General features: G+C 38.8%; 1 protein-coding gene across 1 annotated transcript in view; it reads right to left on the bottom strand.

Annotated features, from left to right (window-relative positions):
• Positions 1 to 24,159, bottom strand: part of CFAP69 (cilia and flagella associated protein 69) — a gene marked incomplete at both ends in the record, with an annotated part of 52,983 nt that extends 28,824 nt beyond the window's left edge. The window contains 8 exons of the mRNA XM_080936502.1: positions 900 to 1,077; positions 1,179 to 1,328; positions 3,079 to 3,177; positions 7,432 to 7,508; positions 9,914 to 10,023; positions 12,772 to 12,837; positions 16,860 to 16,919; positions 24,037 to 24,159. Of these exons, the coding sequence (XP_080792628.1) occupies positions 900 to 1,077; positions 1,179 to 1,328; positions 3,079 to 3,177; positions 7,432 to 7,508; positions 9,914 to 10,023; positions 12,772 to 12,837; positions 16,860 to 16,919; positions 24,037 to 24,159 (863 nt within the window). The remainder of the gene's footprint in view (positions 1 to 899; positions 1,078 to 1,178; positions 1,329 to 3,078; positions 3,178 to 7,431; positions 7,509 to 9,913; positions 10,024 to 12,771; positions 12,838 to 16,859; positions 16,920 to 24,036) is intronic.
• Between the last annotated feature and the right edge of the window lie 1,985 nt (positions 24,160 to 26,144).

The raw sequence follows: 26,144 nt of genomic DNA, 5'->3' as shown, positions 1-26,144 counted from the left end.
TGCGGCATTGACAGTTAAAGCTCTAGGACAGTAGGGTTGGGTTTTTGTGTCACTGACGAAAAAAACACATTCATCCATATTATTCTGGAAAAGATGTGATACTTGTAAAAATTTTTCATTTTGATTATTATACTTTCTTTTAATTGGTTATTATGTGTGCACGTAAGTGTGTGTGTGTGTGTGTGTGTGTGTGTGTGTGTGTGATTATTCTGGGGCTTTGCTATATCTCCTTGTTGCCTTTAAATATCTATTGTGACTTTCTACCCCACTTTAGATCATTTAATTTCCAATTAAAAGACACAGAGACCTTTTAGATTTGTAATAAGCCTTGGAGCACTAGATATGAGCAGATGTCAACTCTTTCTGCTATTTTGTCTACTTCCCTGTGGCGATCAAGACATCATTCGCCATGTTCCTCCTGGGCTGCTCCTACTCCATCAGAGTCATGCTCTCACCACCCTCCTATCCCATGCTGATTTCCTGCCTTTCTCCACTCTCCTTCTCATAGTCCCTACCTACACCCCAAGCCCAGGAATCTTTGCTCCTCCTCTTTCTTCTGCCCAGCCCAGACTAAGGGGCTTCTTAATTAACCAATTAGGGATAACTTGAGGGACAAAATTTACATACATAGCATCATTTAGGGAGTGTGTGTGTGTGTGTGTGTGTGTGTGTGTGTGTGTGTCTTCTCCTCAGGGGCAACCAGATCTTGGAGGCCAGTATTTAGCATTTGAATATATAGTAGCACCAGACCAACCCCCTGCATCTTAGTATGAAGCTTTCATGAAACACAGCCTTCAAATGAATAAAAAAGTAACTGACCACAGATTCAAAGTTGTGGTTATCTATCATTGGCTATGTTTCAAGGCAGAAGTATTTCCTATCTATCTACAATCACTTACAGCAGGCATTCCAAGTTACTAAGCTGTTGTATAATTTCCTCCTTTGAAGATTTTTCCAATAAATTCCAAAGTACTTCTGATGAACGAAATAAAAGCTGTCCTGAGGGATCTGGGTCATTGAGGTGAGCACAGATTCTGCTGGCTGCTTGGGCTTTCACCATTAAATTGCAATTAACTCCTGAAAATTAAATTTAGCAAACTCTTTATACTGCATAGTCTGTTAGAGCAAAGTGTTGGACAGTGAAATGTTTAAACTCAGTAATACTCAGGAATACACACCAGAAGTAGAGAGATGCTGCAGAACTTTAAGAACCCAAAGTTTCTCAACAAGCTGATTCTCAAGCAGAAGTGCTGACTGGACCATTACTTTTGCCAATCCTCCAACCTCTACCATTTTAATCTTGTATGATGAGCTAACTTGCTGGTAGCCTAACACAGTAACAGAGACAGTTATTTCACAAAATGATCATTTAATAAGACAAACAATTTCAAAACCTTTTTAGAGGATTGCAACATTTATAACTTGTAGAATCCAGGAATGGACAAAGTTTTCTATTGTCAAGATGGTATATGTTTAATCTTTGCAGGTTATTAAGATCAGGGTTTCAACTATTTAGCTCTAGATGTTGTAGCATGTTATCATAGCAAAAAGAAAGACATAAATAATATGAAAATAAGTGGGCATGGTTGTCTGCAATAAAATTTAATTTGCAGTATCCTGGTTTTGTCCTATGGGGCCCGTAGTTTTGATCTTCAAATAAACACAGAGATTTTGGAAACATATCTTAAATTCTAAAAAATATACAAGCAAACAAAACCCCCCAAACCAAACCAAAACCAACAACAAAGGACAACAAACAAACAAATGCAACCATCTGACGTTAAGTAGTAGTTTTCTGTAAGGCCAAACAAATACTTTACATTTTCACTCCATGGACAAAGTACCGCTTCAACTCTTTCACGGACTAAGGATTACATTATATTATTAGTAGTTAATGAGAGGGGAAAAGAAATGATTGTGAATACAGGGCTATTTTGGGGCAGCTGAACAGTGTGACCTCACAAAAACTTCATTTTGCTATAGGTCCTATGAGACCCTACCACTTTTGCTGGTTGCATAAGTGTCTGCCTAACTGTGCTTAGTCACCAAGATTAAAGAAACCATAGTGCGGTGAAGCTATATTTTCTCACTGGTCTCACTTACGGAGAGATTCACCATGATGGGGAAGCAGAGAGATTAGAATTAAAGGCCTGTCAGTATGTAAGAATCCAGGAAACTGGCCCCAAGGGCCACTTCCCTGCTTGGGTCTGGGAAACCAAAGATAAAATATCAGATTTTTAAAATGTTAACTTGGGAATACCAGGGGAGAGTGTGTGCTGGTTGCGGGGAGGTTTAGAAATGACCAACCATGGAGCTAGTCAAAAGATATTAAAACATATTAAACACCTTTTTAAAACATAATTAATATGTTTTAAAAAAGTTCCATCATCTGATGGGAGCACTAGGCAGATTAACCATTCTCTGCTACACTTAACAACCTCCTTGAGTGCTTCACTAGTTCAGATGTCTTCTCTTCTTCTCCTTAGTCACAAATTTTTAGACTACCATAGATTTACTTGTATTTATTTAAAAACATAAAACATAAAATCATCATTTATTTATTCTCTTACTATATTAATTGCAAGTTATATATTCAATGACGATAAGAAGTATGTCTTAAATATTACATACTCATAAGAATAATGCTTGAAATAATATATTCATGAGTATACATTAAGATTTCCTAGCGATAACATACAGAATTCTCAACAAACATATAAAGAATGGCACCAGAATCACTAATTTAACATTTACTGGGGTGAATTGATAGTGATAAAAATAATTTTATTTACAATTCTAAGTAATACTGTTGGTAACAAACTAAATTCACTATTCCTTTATCAACTAGGCCATAAATATTTACCATCAAGATAAAAATTTGATATAAACTTCCAGTCTAAGAAAAACCACTATACCATTTTTTAGAGATAAAGTTCATAGCTATGCAAATTTGATCATTTTACGTATTGAATCCATGAGCCCATTTGTCCAAAGTTTAGTGAAGTATGAGATGACATTATTATTTTTTTTGTTTTCCAAAGATGAAAGTTATCATTGAAAGATCAATGAAAAATTTACCTGGAATATGTTTCTTTAGTGGTTCTGCATGATAGAAGTCAACAATACACTTACAAATTTGTATCCTTAATTGAGAACTTGGTATTTTCATTAATTCACCTGCCAGAAGGATGAAGGAGAACAATGTAATAACATGTTATATTAATTTTTAAATGTAAGCATATAATACTGATGTAATCAATATCTCACCAGATATTCACATTGCATCATATAATTTCATATGTGATCTTATGTATGTTATGCATTATTTCATATCACAGTATATGTTGAAAAGGTTATTGTTAAGTGTGATTGTTTGAATATACGAGGCCCAGGTAGTGGCACTATTAGAAGGTATGGCCTTGGTGAAGGAAGTGTGTCACTCCTCCAACTGCCTGAGGAAGCCCAGTCTGTTCCTGGCTTCCTTCAGATGAAGATGTAGAACTCTCAGCTCCTCCTGCACCATGCCTGCCTGGATGCTGCCATGCTCTTGCCTTGATGATAATAAACTGAACCTCTGGACCTGTAAGCCAGCCCCATTTGAATGTTGTCATTTATAAGACTTGCCTTGGTCATTGTCTGTTCATAGCAATAAAGCCCTAAGACATTAGCTGTTGCTTTTATGTGAATACTTACACAACCATGATGCTACAATAAGTTCAAGGGAGAACAGAGCAAATGAGACACAGAGTGAGTAAGAAGTAGGATGCTGTTGCTGGCAAACAGTCTGACAGTTAATTCAAAGCTAGGTAGTACAAAGTGTAGAAAGTACACCCCAAATGATGAGCTATAGTACATACATAATCCAAAGTACAGTGACTTGCCATTTACCAAGTGTTATGAACTTCATGTAACTATGTTGCTATATTTTTAGATAATTAGCTATGAAGGGTTTACCTATACCTTTTTCACCACAAACATGTGGTAATGGTTTGCACTACCACAAAGTATGCATTCAATAAGAGGATAGAATTTTTTGGCTCAATGATAGATTTATAGAAACACCATCTTATATATGTTCTATTGTTGGGTGAAAATGAGGTGATACAGCGCATGACAGCATATGTGAACACACATGCATGTGTGTCTACATAATACTTTGAGTCTGTCATTATATATTTGGCATCTCAATCATTTCAGCCTGTTATTTCCAGAAGGATACTAATGACATATATACTAAAGCCAAGTTATCCACAATTAAATTCTGGCGTTGCTACACACTCCCTTTCTAAACTAGTACCTTGGTTTCCAGCCATAAACAGGAATAACAGTTACTACATTTAAGCATGCTATAAAATTGATTTCATATGAGACAAGCGCTGAGCATAATGTTTAGCATATTGTTAAGTGCTACACGTGATAGTTACTATTCGATAAAATATAGGTGAGTAATCTTTCTAACTAGACTAAGAAACTTGTTCTTTTCATAGCAGCCTTATTTATAATAATAACTAATAGCCAGGTGCTGGAAAGAACCCAAATGTCCTTCAACAGAAGAAGGAATACAGAAATGATACTTTTACACAATAAAGTACTACTCAGCTATTAAAAGCAATGAGTTCATGAAATTCTTAGGCAAATGGATGGATCTAAAAAGTATCATCCTGAGTGAGGTAACCCAGTCACAAAAATACACACATGATATGTACCCAGTGATTAGTGGATATTAGCCACAAAACTTGGAATACCCAAGATACAATTCACAGACCATATGAAGCTCAAGAAGGACATCCAAAGTGCGAATGCTTCAGACCTTCTTAGAAAGGGGAACAAAAATATTTTCAGGAGGAAATATGGAGACAAAGTTTGCAGCAGGAACTGAAGAAAAGGCCATCCTGAGACTGCCCCACCTGAGGATCCAGACTGAGGATCCAGCCCATATACAGCCACCAAACCCAAACAACATTGCTGATGCCAAGAAGTGCATGCTGATAGGAGCCTGATGTAGCTGTCTCCTGAGAGGCTCTGCCAGAGCCTGACAAATACAGAGGCAGATGCTCACAGCCAACCATTGAATTGAGAACAGGGTCCCCAATGGAGGAGTTAAGTAAAGGACTGAAGGAGACGAAGTGGTTTGCAACCCCATAAAAACAACAATACCAACCAACCAGAGCTCCCTGGAATTAAACCACTATCCAAAGAGTACACATGGATAGACCCATGGCACCAGCTGCACATGTAGCAGAGGATGGCCTTTTTGGGCATCAAATGGAGGAGAAACCCTTGGTCCTGTGAAGGCTCAATGCTCCATGTTAGGGGAATGCCAGGGTGGGAAGGCATGAGTGTGTAGGTGGGTGTGGGAGCACCCTCATAGAAGTATAGGGAGATAGCATGGGATAGGGGGTGTCTACAGTGTAAATTGGGAAAGGAAATGACATTCAAAATATAAATAAATAAAATATCCAATACAAACAAAAAGAGTAGTACTAAAAGTCTTTCCTCAGCTATGTGGGGCTTTGAAATACATATATTAAAAAAAGAATATTTCTTACAGCTTCCTGGTTTAGCATTTTAAAGTAGAGTACTAACTTATTCTCTAATTCATTTTCAGAACCCTTCTCCAGAGTCAGAAATATCCAAACATCATTTAGAAGAAACCCTAATACTTACCAATATATGTCAGAACCTAAGGGTTCTTAGCAGTTGTCACAAACATATTTATTGATTTCTTCATATTATGTATTTTCACTTACTTAATGTTTCCAGAAATGCAAAAGGCACTAAACACAACTGTACACACACTCCATCACTAGTGACATAAGAAGTGAAGAGTCCCCACTGTTCTCAGTGGCACTACATTGTACTTTTACTAACAGAGTGTCAGGAAGTAAGGATGACAGGCCATGGATTACTCTAGAATGGCTGCTCGTTTTCTAGAAGGTGACATTCGAAAGTAGCAGGGCCAGCAGGGACACTTAAAGATAATATTACCAATAACAAAACCTTTTTAAAAATATTAGCATGTCATCTTTTAGAATGTCTTCCTATCTAACTTTTCCACTAATGACAAGAGTTTAAATCTCCCATTACTTCTGAACCTGCTTGATTCTTCAGGTTTTCTTTAATTCTGTATTTAATCTAGTCTTTGTGATACTTCTACTGCTGGAGCTGAAATTTAGGAAATTCTGAGTAACTTCAGTTGAAGATAATGAAACCTAGACAAAAATAAGTCACATTTAATGTTAAAATAAACATGCTTTTTATTCACTTTGGGTGAGCCTTTAAAATCTTCTTGTATGGGGAATATCACGTGGGAAACAATTTAAGAAAATAGTTTTAAAAGTTTACTGATCATTTATCTATTATTTCACTTTTATAAATAAAGACACAAACTAGCAACTATGGATGTAACATAGCATTTGTTTGGAAAACATATCACCATGTCCCAGAGACTGATTATCAAAAATGTTTTATGTGACCACATTTCTTAGAAAATTATTTTTCTACTTCTAAAAAAATTGAAAAAAAACTAGATACAAATGCATACCCTTTATGACATTTCCATCTAAAAGTCTTGAGCAGACAGTGAACAATGCATGTGAACTCTTGGTTTCAGCAACTCAGCATAAGAGCTCAAATGTGAAAATGTTTTGTGTTTACTAAAAGACCGCTACAGATCCTTGGTGGGACCTGGACATGAAATTTCACTCCTCGCCATGCAGCTGCTGGCAACTGAGAGCTGCTGGTAGAGGAGACTGCGTTCTCTCAGAGCGCATGCTCCAGTGAAAGCCCACATGCTCAACAATATTTGGGCAGCACAAACTGATCTTGGTGGCAACAAAAGAACAGTCAAAGGTGGGTGTAAGTCTAAGGACGAGGGGTGAATATGATCAAAAGATGGTGCATAAACCTCTCAAAGAGCTAGAGAAAGGTTAACACACAACTACACTATACATCAGGTCCAAAAAAAATCAAAGAAGTAAAAGTTGAATACCTCAACCAATGGGAACAGTATAGTCGTTCAACAAAGATGTATTTCTAAGGAAGACCCTATTCGTAAATCCTGATTGGTGGAATAACTTGGCAAAGATGTTTGTATATATTACGATTAAAAGGCCCTATAGGATCTTTACTCAACATTATGGTTCAGCTACTGAGCATGAAATGGGGCTCTGATCTATCAGTCCTAGGTTGTGGTGTTCAATAAATCATTCCCATTTGATTGGGAAAAAAGAAAAGAGGGCCTTGCAGATATTATGAAACACCTCAGGTACAAATAGCTCCAGAACTATCATAGAGCGCACCGTAATAATCCTCACTAAAATCAGGGTGTGGAGGATCCTGTTAAGGAAACGGTGAAGCAGATCTGCTCTTTTCCTCAGATTGGTTGGTCCTGCCATCTTATATTCCCCATCTAAGACAGTTTCAACTTACCCAGAAGTGCAAATGAATTAGCAGTATCTTCAGTGTAAGTTATTTCATCCGACACTTTCTTTTTCAAAAATGGCAAGCTTCAGTAAGAATGAAGAACGACAGAGTAATTTTAAGTGGGTTCCGTGGTTGATACATCCCTTATAAAGGGGAAATATTTATATTCTAAGGAGTAAGGGATATTCTCTCTTAGCCTATCTTATTCTTTAATGTAGAGACCCAAAATCAATAAAAAAGAAAATTGCATTTCTAACTAACCAAGCAGAGATTAAACAAAACACATTAGTAAGAATAAAGAGATAAGGTAGAGCTAAGAAAGTAATATTACATCATTCTTAATAATAAAATACATACAAATCATCTTTCTGGTAGCAAAGTCATCATGAATTACAGCTTTAATCAGAGTTAGAAGAATCAACTAAAACTTAAAAATGTTTAATGGCTTTTCCTGACGTTCATAAAGCAGGAGTTACCAAATTAATATTCAATTTCTTTCCAAAGATCAGTGCCTCCTCCTTATTAATTAGATTGGCAACTGTTCACAAAAGAACAGAATACTTCTGGAAACAATAACTATTCAACTTTAAAAATATTAATTTTATCATAATTGTAATTCACAGTTACTATAACCAACATTATCTGAAATACTTATCTGTAAATCGCAGAAGATCAACCTTATGAGTCATTATACTAAATTTCAAGGGACAGATAAACTTTTTAAAACAAAACATAAACCATTTGAATTGACTGTGCTGTTTGAAGTATAATGCATTTGTATATAAAACTTCTAAGTCAGGTCTTTCAAACCATTTACTAAATCATTAGAAAGTGCCACTGAAAACCATCCTATGTGGATATGGAAACAGTATTCTTACTCTTCTCCTTGTTTTGGAAAATAATTGCAAATAGGAATTGAAAACAATCATATGTGGATATAGAATACACAAGTTAATTTGAATTTAAAAGTATATCAAGGCAAGCTACAAAGAGACAATTTTATAATTTGTGTGGAAACTAATTTCTGTCCTTTTAGAATTAAATTCAAAGCATAAATATTATCATCTAATTGACTGGTGGACTCTAAATATCTTGCCCTGTTTTTACATTTTCTCTACCAAAGGAGCTCCTATAGGATAAAGCATTGAGGTTGGTAGTTCAACCCAAAAAGTTATGCAGGAAATAAAAATGTGATCCTGGAATAATGAAAAAAAAAAAAAAACATCTAGAGACCAAAGCAGAAAAGTCTGATGTATTTTCAATGTTTTAATCTCCAAAGATTCTTGAAAAGACAATCAAGTGAGGATTGTGTCTAGTGAAATGCTGAATATAGGTGAAAATTTGAAATGCTAAAAGTTAGTAATGTGAATAATTTACAAAAGAGGGAAAGGGAAGAGCACAGCTGAAGAGATCTGTAATGTTGCCCCACGAGGCATTCTGCAGCTTGAACCAGCTGTATGGAACAGACACTGGAGGGAAGGCTGTGCGCCCAGGCCTTTAGACGCAAAAGGGCTGCGTGTAATAGAGCCACATATCAACACAAAAACTTCTAGTTTGTTTGAAAGCACTGGGGCAATCATTTATTTCATTGTATATAAATCTCCATTGGAAAGTAAGGCCAGATACAGGCATCTGCTAAATTACTTTTCATTATTTTACTATGATATCAAAGAATTAAATGTAAATGACTACAGAATTTATTTTACTGCTGCTCAATCTGTTGGAATGGAGGTGTGTGTGTGTGTGTGTGTGTGTGTGTGTGTGTATTAATAATGTGATTCTGTTACATAAGATATTAAATTAATAGATAGGTTTAGAAGATGAAATTGTCAAAATGATTTGTTTCCAACTTCAAGAAGTCTCTTCTTCAGTCTATTGGCCTGAACGTGAATATTTAAACATATATCTGGATCAGCCACTATGTGGCAGCAAAGAAGCATTTATATGTCTGTATGTCTACATATACATATATGTGTGTACATTTGATCTATATGTAAATTGTATATGTATAAACACACATATGTAGTTTCTAGAGTTGGAGTAGAAACTATAATGGAGCGTAAGGCATAATAATTTTAAAACTCTTACCTCTAATTTATATTCCTATATATACCAAACGTAATTTTTCTTCCTCAAAGTGGCAAAATCAAGTAAAACATTCCATAAGAATATACTTTTGAGAGTCGAATTCTTTTTAGAGAAAGAGTAAAGAGAGCCCCAAACTAAAACTGAATACCTTTAAGTTTACCTAAAGATTCTCTCCAAACCCGACAGTCCATTTTTTTCATTTGTTGCTTACCAAGCACGTGAACATGACTACTCATAAGAAAGTATTTCATACATACTTACAATTTCTGTAACTACCCAAACCTATCACCAAGTTACTTAAGTTTTGATTTTTATTATTTTGCTACACTATATATCTAACATCTCTGTAACACAAAATTATGCATATAGTTCAAAGTAAAGTTAAAGAAAAACAACTTACCCACACAATTTTATGATGTCAGATGCAGGTTCTACAAAACAGGGCTGCTTTTCAATTTTCTCTGCACACAGACTCAGAATTTTAAATATCTGTGCCAAATCTCTTAGGGGCTTTAATATTCTTGTTAGGAAATATTATAAACACATTTATTATAAGAATATACCCCAGAAAGCTTACAAAATCCTATCTATCTTGTTAGGTATAGTAAGTTTTATTTTAATTAGTTTGAAGTCTACAAAGGTTATAACTGCACTTTTAGCAACATTATAGTTTTCATCCTTTTATTTCAACCCACAACACAAGCTCATATAGCTTAAATTCTATTTTAATGTAGTATTCGTTTTTCAGATGTCATTTTTTCTAAGGGGCATTAAAACTGTTTGAGAATTTATTTCACTTAAAGCTCACATAAAAACAAAATGTATCTCTTCTAGAGCTTCAAATAATAACATATTTTAGCGGTTTAAAACAAAACATGATTAATACAAAACCAAATTTCATTGATTTTGATTGATGACTAAGAGATCATTCTGATTATGATGTCAGGCTCTAGGTTGGATCCTCTGTCTCTAGCTGTGCTGCAGGAGGTTCTTAGACAGGGACGGGTCACACCTCTGATAATTTCAACTTCCTCTGAATTGAAGCATCCATTCCTATAAGGAACAGAAGCTCATGTGACTCAGGACATAAACCTTATCAGTCTTGGGAAGTTGACATTTATGACTAGGGGAGCCGCAAACAAGTTTCCAGGGTGTAGCTTTGTGAGTTCTCACTGCCATTAATGATGGAGATGCTGTTCAGTGGTGCATCTTTCTCTGAGTCATCCATGCTCCTGTAAGTTATGCCAGTGAAGTCAACAGTTCACTAAATTAGACTTGTGTAGAACTGTTAACTTGGTTTTTCATCGGTGCATTATCTGGGTTAAGTAGGTTCTGTTCACATCTCCCCAGGAAAAATTACATGACATACTTGGTGCCTGATCAGGGAAAGACAGCAGCAAAGAAGAGCTGGGACAGAGTGATTGCATGCTCCTGGTAGTGTGTGATAAGACATGCATCTATGACTGATCAGTTTGGAGCTGGTGTGCCTCCTTGTTTCAGTGGTGGCTCCAGACTCCCTGAGATGTGTTACAGGGCACACAGTCAAGGTTGAGATGTCTCAGAATAGAATATCTTTGGGGGGGGTCCCATTTTGGTCATCTTCTTTTATATGATATAGATATGAGGATTCTCTTGGTGACTGGAACTCAAAGTGTGAGTATGCAGATATTCTGACCACAGTCCAGAGACTAGAGACTGTATGGCAGTCCCCCACGAGTCAGTCAGCGAGCTGTGGTGACCTCTGCATGCCCACTTCTCTATAGAATAACATATGTAAAAGAGGCAGACATGGCTGCTTAGAAGAAAGTCTTGTTTAAAGGAGGAAATATAATGGGAAGGGACATAGTAATCACCTTCTGAGTTGGCCTCTGATTTGTTGGGTAGTTCTCACAGCACTCATTCTAGGCAGCTGGAAATGACAGGATTCAACCAAGAGGTCTAAGTCTTGACAAGGAGATGGAAGGGAAGAAGGGTATGTGTGTGAGCTGTACTGGGAAGCCCTTCATAGGGTCCATAAGCTTAGAGCTCAGAAGAACCCAACAGTGCTGAGGACAAGAACAGATCAGAAGCGATACATGATAGCCCTCAGGTCTGCCGTTTGATAGAGACAAAGGAAAAATCCATGATACAATGCATTCTTTTTCCTTAGGATTAGTTGGTAGCAATTAGCTCTCCTTCTAAATTCATTTTAATAGTCTAGCTTTAGAGGCTGTATAACTTCACAAAGTGACGGAAGTATCACTTCCCAGAAAGCTGTTATGAGGCTTTTCCTGGGAGATATGCACATGTGTTTACGTTAAGATAGGTCACCGATAACAGATAACAGATTCTTGATAGATAACAGATTACAGGAACAGTTCTCTGTAGTCTAGTTTAATGAAGCAGTGAGTTTGTTGTGATTACTTGCTGAATTATACATGAACTGTTGCTTAGCAGGAGCGTGGATGACTCAAAGACAGCTGCAGCACTGAAATGCGTACTTTATCTGGAGTCATGACTCACACGGTCTGCATCCCTGGAGTTTCTCGCACAGCATGCAGGCAGCTTTCCAGCTGGAGAGTTTCCTCTTCCCAGTAGTTGTGTACCTCTAATATAATCTTGGAGAGTGAGAATCTTATAAGTTTCTGCTTTCTAAACCCTGTGCATTTTGCTTACTTCCCGAGCCTTAAGAACCCCTGTCCTTCCTCCAGGAGTGAATACCTCAATTAGAAAGAAAGTCTATACAATACTGTGCCCCTGCCTCCAGCACCTACATTTCATCTATTCTCCTCTGCATCCTGTCCTCAAGCCTTAGAAAGGGTGATATAGGTGTTTGATTAGTTTCTATCATCTGTGGCAGAGTACTGAGCAACTATGCCTGAGCAATAGTCAAGTCATCTTAAAGTTTGATGTTTTATGAGTCTCAGGTACAACACCCATTGCAAACAGGAAATTTTCCATCCCGATTGATTGAGGCTGACAATAGCAAAAACTAAAGGTATAAACAAAAATATTTAAAAAGTAATTTAATAAGGATATTTTGTCTACTCAACAGAACAGTAGTAATTACATCCCCTCTGAGATCTATGACTTCCTTAGTCATGGGCTTTCTACTTCCTGTCAGTTTCAGATGGGGATCCCTTCCCTGATCCTCACAAGCAGGTAATAAATTTACAGGGCTTGCAACACTTTGATACCATGACAATAGGAAGGGATCTAGTGGATTCTTTAGTGTTTCCAAAAGAATTAAATAAACACACCCACATATATAAAGGATACAAATCCATTCTGATAACAGTGTATCAGTTTCTTGATAGAATTCAGTTGTTTTTCTTCTGAGGCATCCTAAAACAAATGGTATGTTAGTTCTTTTGTGATATTATATTAGTTAAGATTTTTGAAATTTTTATTCAATATATAGACACAGGAAAATTACTAAGTAATTCTTATAAAAAAAAAAAAAAAAAAAACAAGCAGCCTGTGCCTTCCACAGGGATACTCCCAAACAACTGCAGCATCTGGGAATCTGGAGGAACCCAGTGGACTTGGGACCCATCCCCTCCACTTGAACTCCACCTCCCTTCCCACCAGGGCAGATTATCAGCTTGTCTGACCCTCTGAAGATCCCACAGTCTGAAGGCCTCCCAGGAGATCTGCTACAGTCAGGCCATACAAGTCTCCCAGGAGACTTGTGGTAGCCCAGGGACACAGGAGGCAAGCTCCAGACAGACACCCAGACCAGTTAACACCAGAGATAACCAGATATCGAGAAACAAGTGCATGACCATAAGCAACAGAAGCCAATATATTTTGGTACCATGAGAACCCAGTTCTCTCATCACAGAAAGTTCTGAAAACACCAATACACCTGGAAATCAGGATGCTGACATAAAATCCTATCTCATGAAGATAATAGAGTCCTTTAAGGAGGATATAAATAACTCACTGAAAGAAATGCAGGAAAACACAAGTAAACAGGTAGAAAAACCTTTAAAGAGGAAAAAAATTAATCCCTTAAAGTAATACAGGAAAACACAATAAAATAGATGAAGGAGTTGAACAAAGAGGTCCAAGACCTGAACGTGGAAGTAGAAACAATAAAGAAAACACAAATGGAGGCAGCCCTTGAAATGGAAAACCTAGGAAAGAGGTCAGGAATTACAGATGTTAAGCATTACCAGCAGAATATAAGAGATAGAAGAGAAAATCTCAGGTGTAGAAGATGTCTTAGAAGATATGGGCACAACTGTCAAAGAAAATTCAAAACATGAAGAACTAATCCAAAGCATCCAAGGAATCCAGGACACAATGAAAAGACCAAACCTAAGAATAATAGGAAGAGAATAGAATAGAACAGAGCGAAGAGATGGCCACAAATGTACAAGAAGCTTCTAGAACACCAAATAGGTTAGACCAGAATAAAAACAATCCTCTCATCACCTAATTATCAAAACACTGAATGCACAGAGCAAAGAAAGACTGTTATAAGCTGTAAGGGAAAAAGGCCAAGTAGCATATAAAAGCAGACCTATCACAATCACACCAGACTTGTCAGCAGAGACCCTAAAAGCCAGAAGAGACTGGAAAGAGGTCATGCAGACCCTAAGAGAACACAAATGCCAGCCCGGGTTACTATACCCAGCAAAATTCTCAATTAACACAGATGGAGAAACCAAGATATTCCATGACAAAACTAAATGTAAACAATATATAACAGTCCAGCCCTACAGAGGATTCTAGAAGGAAAACTCCAACACATGGAGGGTACCTAACACCAAAGAATAAACAAGAAATTAATCATTTCACAACAAAACCAAAAGGAGAGAATCACATACATAATATCACCTACAACAGTAAAAATAACAGGACTTAACAACCATATGTCTTTAATATCTCTCAATATCAATGAACTCAATTTCCCAATAAAAAGACATAAGCTAACAGACTGGATATATACACAGAATCCAGTATTTTGCAGCATACAAAAACACACTTCAATGACAAAAACAGACATTACCTCAGAGGCAAAGGATAGAAAAAGGAAAAAGTGGAAAGGAGCCTTGTAATCATTAGCACAAGGGCAAATTTCCTAAATAGAACTTCAGTGGCTCACACTCTAAGATCAAGAATTGATAAATGGAACTTCATGAAGCTGAAAACTTAAGAGTCCATGTCCAGCAGAAAGACAGGGCATCAAGTGGAGGGATGGGGTAGCCATCCCACAATCAAAATCTCTGACCCAGAATTGTTTCTGTCTAAAAGAACTTCAGAGACAAAATGAAGAAGAAACTGAGAGAAAGGAGGCCCAGTGACAGGCCCAAATTGAGATCCATCTCAAGGACAGAATCCAAGGCCTGACACTATTACTGACGCTATGGTGTGCTTACAGACAGGAGCCTAGCATGGCTACCCTCCGAGAGACACAACAAGCACCAGATTGGGACAGTTGCAGATACTTACACCCAACCAGTGGACATCAGGGTCACCTGTGGTTGAATTAGTGAAAGGCTGGAAGAAATTTAGGAGAGTGACCCCATAGGGAGACCAGCAGTCTCAACTAACCTGGACCCCTGAGATCTCTCAGACTGAGCCATCAACCAGGCAGCATCCCTAGCTGGTCCAAGGTACCCGACATATATACAGCAGAGAACTGCCTGGTCTGGCCTCAGTGAAAGAGGACATGCCTAACCCTCAAGAGACTTGAGGTTCCAAGAGAGCAGGGAGGCCTGGGTGGGTACATCCTTCTGAAGACAGTGGGGGTGGGTGGGAAATGGGATGAGGAAGCGTGGGAGGACAGACCAGGAAAGAAGTAGCAACTAGACTGTAAAAAACTAAAAGTAATTTTAAAAGAAGCAAATGTATATGTGGGTACCATATCATATAAAGAAAAGAGACCAAGCAAGTCTGAATATAAGGGGATAAGAAGAACCAAACACAGTAATGGACAAGAGTCCTCAAAGACAAAGTAAATTGTATTTCTAGTAATGACATATTTTTGTTTTGGTGATGGATAAATGCCTAAAATATACTAAAAACTAACAAACTTTTATGTAAAGCCTCACAGCTTCTGTTCTGAAAGTTAATTCTTACTGTATTTAATTCTTACTGTTCGTTCAATGAATCATCTAGAGTTTGGGTACAGTTAATAAACATCTACGTTCTAATGTGCTTTCAAACTTATGTGTCAACCAAAAATAAAACCCCAAACCATGACATGTGTTCTTCCCATTTCATCTTACATTTACTTTGTGTGTGTGTGTGTGTGTGTGTGTGTGTGTGTGTGTGTGTGTGTGTGTGTGCATTCTGTGACACACATAAGGACATCAGTGGGCATTATTCAGAGGTTTCTTCTCTCCTTCTACAATGTGAATTCTAGAAACTAAACTCAATAGTAAGGCTTGGGAATAAATGCCCTTACCCACTGAGCTACCTTGCCTGCTTCTAGACTTTGAAATTAAACTGTTCATGAGAAGCACTGTCACCATCTACATTTCCCTCTGCTTTAAAACAGATATTAACACAAATACAAACTCCCCGTGGTTATATGTTACTTTTTAATGCAGATATATCTGCAATTTAAACATTTAAAATTCACAAAAATGGTCATCAAAAGATAAACTATTCTTGGTGGGTTTTAATTGTTTTTTTCTATAAAGAAGTAAAGACAAAAAAATGTTAAAACAATAGCTAAATGTTTGTGTTTACTAATCATAGATGTTACTTTGTTTTGGTGGCTTTGAGTTGATCGATTTCCTATTTATTAAAAATGTCCATTCATTTTTGAAAACTATATGAATTTCTACAGAAGGTGCTATCTCCGAGGCTTTTGCCAATACTTGGGTAACATCAGGAAAGTGCTGTATATGACTGTGTGTTCCCACACAGTCATTATCTTTTCCCATTATAGTCCTCGGTCTTCTTAAATAAGAAGCATTACTTTCTTTATATTCTCATAATTTTTATTAGGACAAATCATCTATGTATATGTAGAAATCTGTTTACATGTCCTGACTCAGAAGTTTTATATTAATCCCTTTGCTACAATGTCTCTTCTCCAGTCCTATTTGTAAAGAATTATTATAAAGATAGATGGCTCTTCCTCTAGTTCTGAAGTATTAACCAGGGATAGAGAGTCCTTCCTCTACTCTTGCAGATCTTTGATTATAGCCAACATGGATGGCTTTGACCCTCTTATGAAAACAAATTGGTTCTCATACTAAATTCAAATTCTTTGAGTATAGAACACACAATGTAGGAAACTTCCACAAAGAGAAATAAACAAGGAATAATCAGAGGGATGCCTATTACTGTTCAGGGAAATACGATTTTCTAAGCGATGTAGCAAGAACTTCTCCAAGGTGTCTCACCTTATCATCCTCTTCAAGGAATTTGATGATACGATTAAGGTCCATAGGCTTGAAAATACCCTGAGAACACAAAGCTCTTATTATTCCACAGCAGGAGAATAAAGAAATTACGTCAAGCACATATATGACCACACCCAAGTTCCTACCCTCCCACAACCTCTCACACGCGTTCTTTGAAAATTTTCATGGATGTATACAATGCATCTTAATCTTATTTCCACCCACTCCCTCTTTCCACCTTCATGACTCCCCATAGTATCTGCCTCCCGGCTTCCTGTTCTCTTCCTTTATGTTTTATAATCTAGATTCAAATTAAAGCCACCCATATGTTCACAGCGGTGAGGTTATCAAATCCAGCCTGGGCAGCCTGCCAGTGTCCACCCTCAAAGAAAAGTGACTCTCGGTCCCATAGCACCCACTGATTTTCAAGAGCACCTCAGGCATGGCTGGGGCCTTGAGGACCCTCCTAATTGTTAAGCATAACTATTAAGTTGTTATTTTAACCATTAACAAATAGTTTGGCAAACAGAATTTTGCCTTTGGAGATAAGGAGTTTTAATAGTGTCTGTCAGCTGTGGTTACTTTGGCTTTCTCTTTCTTTTTTCCAATTGCATTCTCAGGTGTTTATGGATACAGATAAGCAGGGTAGTCTTTTGAGTTACAATTTTTCAAACAATTTAACTATCTCCTGAGAGGCAGCAGTAGATGGAATTCTGCAGAAACCCACAGTCAATGGGAGGAAGTCTTGTGGAAGAGTAGGGGACAGAACTGAGCAGGCCAGAGGGGTCAAGGACACTACAAGATTTACAGTCAGCTCACCTGGGAGCATGGGAGAATCCCAGAGACTGAACTACCAACCAAAGAGCATTCGGGGGTGGACCTCGGCCCCTTACACATTTATAGCAAGGACTCAGCTTGGTCTTCATGTGGCTCCTCCAGCGGTTGGAGTGGGAGCTGTCTCTGACTCTGTTGCCTGCCATTGGATCCCCTTCCCCTACCTGGACTGCCTGGTTGGGTCTCAGTGGGAAAAATGTGCTTTGTCCTGCTGTAACTGGATGTCCTAGGGTGGAGTGGTAGCAAGATGGCTTCCCCTTCTTTGAGGAGAAGGGAAAGTGGTAATGGGGGGAGGGACTTGTGAGGGGTTGCAGTCAGGATATAAAGTGAATAAATGAATAAAGGAAAAAGAAGCAAAGACACCCACCCAGGAGGTTTAGTTTGCAGGGTTAGTAAGTGATGGGATGCTGAGTGGGAAGGAAGGAAAAAGATGAAGTGTCTGCCCTAAGGGATTACATTAGATACAGTGCTGCGAAGAGGTCTGTGCTAAGGCCGAGGATGCTCTCTTTCACAGGTTTCCAGTGATGTCTGTTGTGCAACTAAGGATCCCATTTCCCATTTTCAATAACAAATCTTATATTTCAGCTGCAGAATGGTGTGAGGATCTAGACCCCTGATGAAACCTGGGTGCAGGCTTCTGAAACAGAGGCTCAATGTAGTAACTAAAGGTTTAGGGTAAATTAGACAGCTGATCACAACCACAACATTGACTGTACACACTGTCTGTTCTGGGTGCTAATGATATGAAAATGAAAGATGCAAAATCTGCTTATGTAAACATATTCTATGGGGGACACTAAGTCAGCAAGCTCTATGGTACAGAGTAAGACAACAATGTTCTGCAGAAAAGTAAATGGTTATAAAGTACTGGCTTTTTTTTGAGAAGTATAATTTCACACCCAGTAGTCAGTGAAGGCCTGACTCACAGAGTGGATGCCATTTCAGCAAAATGTTGGGAGCGGTGAGGGAATAACCTGTGAATAAAGAAAAGGTAATGTTCATTCAGTGGGCACAGAACTTGCAAAAACCTGGGGGCTGGAGCAAACCTGAGAAGCCAGAGGTCAGGGTGACTGGACCTCGCTTATAATGAGGAGCTTTACAAGCAAAGACTTAAGTTTCTACTCTGAACCCAAAGTAAAGGAGCTCAGGGGAAGGCATGGAACTATATTTCTGTCCATAAGAAAGACATAATCTAATGGAAAGCATCTAAAAATGACACAATGACTAACATAACATAACTCTAATAGGTAAGAAGTGCCATGGTTCTAAGCTAAAGCTATTCCTGCAGAGATAGATAAATAAAGATGACAATCAAAAGGAAACACACCCTGTCTGAGGAGACACAGTCCCTGAAGATAGGTTGAGATTAGAGAAATGTACAAGAAGAGAAGTGGCCATGCATTCTAATTATTTAATACCACCTCCTATTTGTTTGGTATTGTACTGGATATTACATTAAAAGGCTGCACATAAAGACGATTAAGATTCTGTTCTCACAGAGATGAAGTTAAGCAAAGCATCAGATTCAGATTGAAAATAGATCCGAGGCTCCTCAGGGCCAGCATTGAGCTTAGACAGCACCAGCTCAGTGACTGTGGTGCTTTAGTGGGACTTGAGGGAACACTTTAAGGTCTCATGCTGGTGACTATAGCAGATTAAATGTGCAGTAGGGCCCAGATATGCCCAGCCTTCCCAGAAGTTTTCCCAGAAGACCGTGATGGTCAGCTAGCAACTGGGGAACACTTACCAAATACAGGCTGCTTTTAGAGACTAGGAAAAGGCTAGAGAAGTGAAGCTTTTTAAAGTCATATCAAATAAAATTGTATTAGATATGGGAAGGGGAGAGAGAATCACAACAGAGTGTGGGATGGTGTCTAAAGACAATAGAAGGGGCAGAGAAGAGAGGTGAACCCACACACAGGTAAAGGGACCTGACAGCATCTGGCTCAGCAAAGAGGAAAGGAGGGAGAGCAAGCAGGTCTTTGGAGGCTCCACTTGGAGCCTTTTACTTTTTTTTTTTTTTTTTTTTTTAACAACATAACACTACCTGATCTAGTAGGAATTTTGTTTCCGTGCTATTGTTCTGTGATTTGAAATGCAGGAAACTATTTCTGGCAACCTTTCCAGGAAGTAGTTCTGAAACTAATTTGTTTATGCCATCCACCAAGAGTAGGAAATGGGCTCCTCAGCTCACCAACATCTGCTGGGAAAGGAGACCGTGAAAGCCCACCCTCGAGCTGCAGAATCCAGTCTGCATGTTTCGTAAGATCTCCCTGTTCTTGGTGCACACGCTGGGTTTGGGAACCTCTACTCTAAGGGGGTTTGGGTTCTTTAGTATAAGGGAGGGAGCACTGAGCCAGATCTAAAACAGACCAGGAGGACCAAATAGATGCTCATGGCTTCCACTGGCTTGAGGAAGATTGCACTGCTACCCTTAGTGCCTTTCTCAGAAAAAAGGACTTCCCCTTTAGTGCCTAATGTCCCTATGTTATTGAACAGAGCTAAGAGCCCTGGGACTATTTCTAGAGAAGCAACCTCACTGAAACAGACCTAATAAAGGTTTAGCTATCCTGTAAACATCATCAGAGTTTATTAAGAACAAAAATAGAAAAGCTCGTGATTAGAGCTATCAAAAATAACCACATGAATCCTTAACAATATATGTGATGGGCCTGGTACTAAATGATTCACAAATCTTTCTTAAAATAATTTAGGAGAGAGGCAGTTACAAATCTCTTTCACAGGTGAAGAACACAACTTAGAAAAGGAAAGCAACTTCATCAAACAAAATAAATAAAAATTAATTATGGATTGGACCTCGGCCCCTGGCACATATGTAGCAGATGTGCAGTTTGGTTTTCATGCAGGTCCCCCAACAACTTAAGCAGGGGTGGGGAGATGTCCCTGACTGTTGCCTGCCTGTGAATCCTGTACCTGTGACAGAGTTGCCCTGAGGGGCCTCAGTGGAAGAGGATGTGCCTAGTTCTCAGTGATTTCAAGTGCCAGAGTGGGTTGATACCTGGGGTGGGGGATGTTAGGGGGACAGCTTCTCATTCTCAGAGAAGAATGGGAGGAAGGATGGGAAGAGGGGCTCTGGGGGGAACCTAGAGGAGGGGCTGCAACAAGGATGTTAAGTGAACACAAAAATGAATAAATGAATAAATAGGAAAAACTGATCACTACATTTTCTACTGTTTGGAAATCTAAAAAATGATAGTTTTCTTAAGGCTTTAATAATCATTATTGTAGGCAGAGTCAAAATTCTTACAAAAATAAGGTTAGAATGCTCAAATAGAACATCTATGAAAAATCACAACAAGGACATAACATAATTAAAATTCCAGATCTTTAAACCAGTATTTTCCATGTTTACTACTGGATTCAGACTTATATTTGGAAAATTCAAACTTACATATGAAAAAAACCTACATTTTTCCATAATCCCATTTTAATGTTAGGAAGATCTAGCGTTCTGGAAATATCATTCCGACGGTTTGGAGAGTACTTACAGTACTTATAGTAATTTTTGCCTCCTACAAAGGTTTTGTTTGGTCGTTTGTTTTCTTTATTATGACAAACACTACTCGTTGTATATGTGAAGTATGCACTTTAAAATGTACAAATGGGGTTGAAGAGATGGTTTAATTCATTTGCTTCCAATTGATAACATGAGTTCAATCCTGGTGGCAGGATATAGCTGTCCTCTGACCTCCACACAGGTGCCGTGGCTGCATACCCCTCCAATGCCCCAAACACATACACACAGACACACAGACACATAGACACACAGACACACAGACACACACACACACACACACACACACACACACACACAAATAAGTACAAAACAATCTGTGTATTTTTTCTACCCCTAGGTAACAACATTCAAAATATTCATGTTAGGGTGACTCAAATGCTTCAAATTTAGGTCTATAGTAAAATAACCCTTAGAAGCTTGGGTAGAAAAATAGCATCTTTCTAGCAGGAAATCTGTGGTACATTTACACAATGGAATACTACTCAGCTATCAGAAACAATGACTTAACGAAATTCTTAAGAAAATGGTTGCATCTAGAGAATATCATCCTGAGTGAGATAACCCAGTCACAAAAGAACAGACATAATATGCAGTCACTGATAATGGGATACTAACCCCAGAAAGCTCTGAACACCCCAGAAACAACCCACAGACTGCGTGAAGTTCAAGAAAAAAAAGAAAAGAAAAGAAAAGAAAAAACTATTATGCTCAATCCTTACACACCAAGAAAACTTTGACTAATTCCGGATTACATCCTGTTTTACATGTACTTTATGCTCATTTTAACTAGTAAGACCTTAATGCAGACTATCAAACCATAGGGGAAAAAAAAAAAGCCAAACACTGACAAAAATGTATTCGTATACTTTTATGCAAAAATGCTTAAAATTTGTTCATTTATCTTTGTTTTTTAAAATAAAGTTGTTCAAAATAAATAAATAAATAAGAATACTAACAAAAATAAAAAAAAAATTTCAGATAATCCATGAATTTTAGTGACAAATCCATATCCCAAGTGCTTATTGCCTGAATAGAGAATGATGGCAAAACTGAGGATCTCAGTGTCTGGGGTGCCATCTGCTCTTTCCATGTGCATTTTGTTTAAGCTATACACTGTTTTTACAACAGACGCTTCTAAACAGTGTTTATGTTTATATTCATTTCGTATAGGGAGGTGGGGTTGAGAGAACATAGTGAGGAGTCCGTCATCTCCTTTGAACTTGCGGGTGGATTCTGTGATTTGGAAGCCAGGCTGTCTAGCATCCCTGTCCACAGAGCCGTCTCCAGGCTTCACTAAGCTGAACGCAATGGACATCAGCCCTGTAAGAATCTCCAGTATATCACCACGTTACTTTGATTTCATAGCTGGTGGGGTAGGCTGGCTGTCTCTTCAGTACATGCAAAAGTGGAATGCTTTGAGTGGACTGGAGAGATTAAGCATCCTTCAAAGGTCTTTCTCTGCTGACATGAACAGGGGGCTAAAGCTTATATCATCTTAAGTATCACTAAGAACACCAGGCCCCACAGTGAGTAAAGGAACGAAATAAATGGCTACAGTTAATTTCTGGTGGATTTAAAGACACTTATTTGTAAAAGCAACTGCTAAATAAATAAATAAATAAATAAATAAATAAATAAATAAAAATCCAAGAGGAATGAGATGTCACTGAGATTTTTTTCTAACTCTGAATTATTTTTCATTCCATTTCTTTAGGAAGAAATTGCCTTTTTATTTTCTCAGTACTTTCTAAAAATGTGAATAGTCATAGAAGGAGAGACAAGAACACAAGACACATAAACCTATGTTACTTCCTATGCCGCGGACTTTTTTTTTTCCTTTTGCAATGACCGTGCATTGAACGTGTCTCTTTAAACCCGCTCATCTGTGTCATGTAATCTTTTCCCTAAGAAAACTGAGAGCCAAACTCACCTACTCCTCAGTATAGTGGCAGTGCTGAGCTTCCTTGGAGCCCGGAGAATGAAAAGCTGTAATCGCTTACACTTCTCCAATCTTGTTCAGGAATACCTCCGCAAACCTGATTAGGTAAATTCCCCTGACATCCCCTCTTTATGTAAAAGTTCTGTTGCTCTGGGGGCTGGTGCGCAAATGTGTGAGTGCCCTCAGAGAGCTCAACCCAATTCCCACAGAAGCAGTCCCAACCAACTGACTACTCCCAAGTAACTCTCCAAGGCTCCAGGATGTGGACGCAGGAGACAGGGTTCCTGACGCAGCTTGGGAGTTGTGATGCCTCAACAGGAATTCCCATAGTGGCCCCCAAACCATTAGTGTGGGGGCAAGACAGAGAGGTTCCTCAACCCAACTTTTATAATCTTTACATTTACATATATATATTATATATTATATATTACATATATATAGCAACCCCCAAAACAAATATAAACACAACTAAGAAAATTGTGTCCAGCTCTCTAACGTCATCTGCACTACAGTGAATACAAGCTTCAGTAGCAGGCAGTTGAACAGGAAATAAACCCAGGGAACGCCACTTTCTAACGGGTCTACAGACAAAAACCCACCCCAGTGATCTAGTTATCAAATCAATGCCACTTCCTTTCGTAGCCACACTTAAAAGATCAGTTTTCCTCTTGGTGAGAAACACGCAGCTAGAGTCCCCAGACAGATTGGTTGACGACATCCAGCCCCCTCGCTAGCCACAAGGCCTCCAGGGACTACAGCTCTGCTACAGTTATCTCCATCCCACAGGCTCCCAAGTCTCACTCTGGTCCTCATTCCACCCGGTTGCCCCGGAGCCCCACGTCCTTCCCCGCTCCTGCTGCACCAACCTGCATCTCCCCATCAGGGATCGCCACCCCAAACACCGGGATTGTGCGGGGACTGCCGGTCTTGGTCCTGGCGCCTGCCTCGGCAGCTTCAGCCACCGTGGCAGAGGCCTCCGCGGTGGACATGGTTCGGGGTGCGAGCTTGTTGTCCTAGGTGCGTCCGGAGCCACGGGACCCACAAGCCCTGGCAGAAAACACGCTGCACAACCAGAGCTAGGGTGGAGAAAGACCCCGAAAGACTGGCCGTGACCCCCTCCACAGCAACATAGCGGACATTCAACTGCTGTTCCGGCCACAGAAGGACCAAGGCACCCAGCGCTCTCCAGTTGCTAACACAAGCCCGAGCGTTGCTAGGGGCGGGGCCTACGGAAGCTGGGAAAGCCAAACCTCACCAATGGGTCAGTGGGTGTGCAGCTGCAGAGACAAAGGAGACCTGTGACTGAGATCACTTTAAGCACCCAGTGTTTTAGTCTTGTAGCGATGGCCCTTGCTTAATAAGAACCTGTGTGGGGCGGAGGAGTAAGAGCTGGAGGTGCGATGCATTCTGACAGATGTGGTTAGTATAATGTTGAAAGCAGAGCATTTTACCTTTCTCCAGAGATGGAACCAGTCAGGGTAGCTTAATTTCCCAGGTTTAAAAAAAAAATCTTTTGTACTTTTGTGGCTTACTTACCTGGACAGTTAGACAAACAAGACGTCGCACAGACATTTGAAAATCTTTTCCAGCAGTAGAGTGACTGACTGGGTGTCTGGCTAGGAGTATGGCCTGGAATGGAAAGTTCACATTCTGCAACCAGAGTAGAAGAACACTGACATTCTTCACGGGATGGGTTCTCCTACTTGGCAAATCAACACTCCTGCTTTGTAATTGCTTTTCTACGATGGCATATATTTTTTTAACAACTTTATTTTAAGAAACAAAGATAAATGTACAGATTTTAAGCATTTTTTGCATAAAAGTATACAATACATTTTTGTCAGTACTTGTTTTTTTTTTTTTTTAAGGTTTGATAGTGTGATCAAGATCCCACCAGCCACAACGAGCATAAAGTACACGCAAAACAAGATGCAACCTGGAAATAGTCAAAGTTTTCTTGGTGTGCAAAGATTTTTTTTTTTTTTTTTTTTTTTACAATGAGCAAACAGTACATGTAATACAGGGTGCAACCCGAAATTTGTCAATGTGTTCTTGGTGGGTAAGGACTGAGCATGACTTTTTTTTTTTTTTTTTTTTTTTTTTTTCCTTTTTTTCTTGGACTTCAAACAGTCTGTGAGTTGTTTCTGGGGGAGTGCAAGCCTCTGGGGTTAGCATCCCACTATCAGTGACTACATATTATGTCTGTTCTTTTGTGACTGGGTTATCTCACTCAGGATGATATTCTCTAGATGCAGCCATTTTCTTAAGAATTTGGTTAAGTCATTGTTTCTGGTGGCTGAGTAGTATTCCATTGTGTAAATGTACCACAATTTTTGTATCCATTCATCTACTGAAGGACATCTGGGTTCTTTCCAGCTTCTGGCTATTATAAATAGAACTGCTATGAACATTGTGGTGCATATATCTTTGTTGTGTATTAAAGTGTCTCTGGGGTATATGCCCAGAAGTGGAATAGCTGGGTCTTCAGGTAGTACTATATCCAATTTTCTGAGGTATCACCAGACTGATTTCCAGAGTGGTTGTATTAGTTTACAACCCCACCAACAGTGAAGTGTTCCTCTTTCTCTGCAACCTCGCCAGCATCTGTTGTCATCTGAGTTTTGGATCTTGGCCAATCTGACTGGTGTGAGGTAGAATCTCAGGGTTGTTTTGATTTGCATTTCCCTGATGGCTAAGGATGTCGAGCACTTCCTCAGATGTTTCTCAGCCATTCGATATTCCTCAACTGAAAACGTTTTGTTTAGCTCTGTACCCCATTTTCTAATAGGGTTGTTTGATTCTCTGGTGTCTAGCTTTTTGAGTTCTTTGTATACCTTGGATATTAGGCCTTTATCTGATGTGGAGTTGGTAAAGATTTTTTCCCATTCTGCTGGCTGCCGTTTTGTTTTCTTGACAATGTCTTTAGTCTTACAGAAACTTTGCAATCTCATTAAGTCCCATTTGTTAATCTTTG

Source organism: Micromys minutus, assembly GCF_963924665.1.
Source record: "Micromys minutus genome assembly, chromosome: 23".
NCBI classification, from domain to species: Eukaryota; Metazoa; Chordata; class Mammalia; order Rodentia; family Muridae; genus Micromys; species Micromys minutus.
This window is presented reverse-complemented; position numbering and strand designations above follow the sequence as displayed.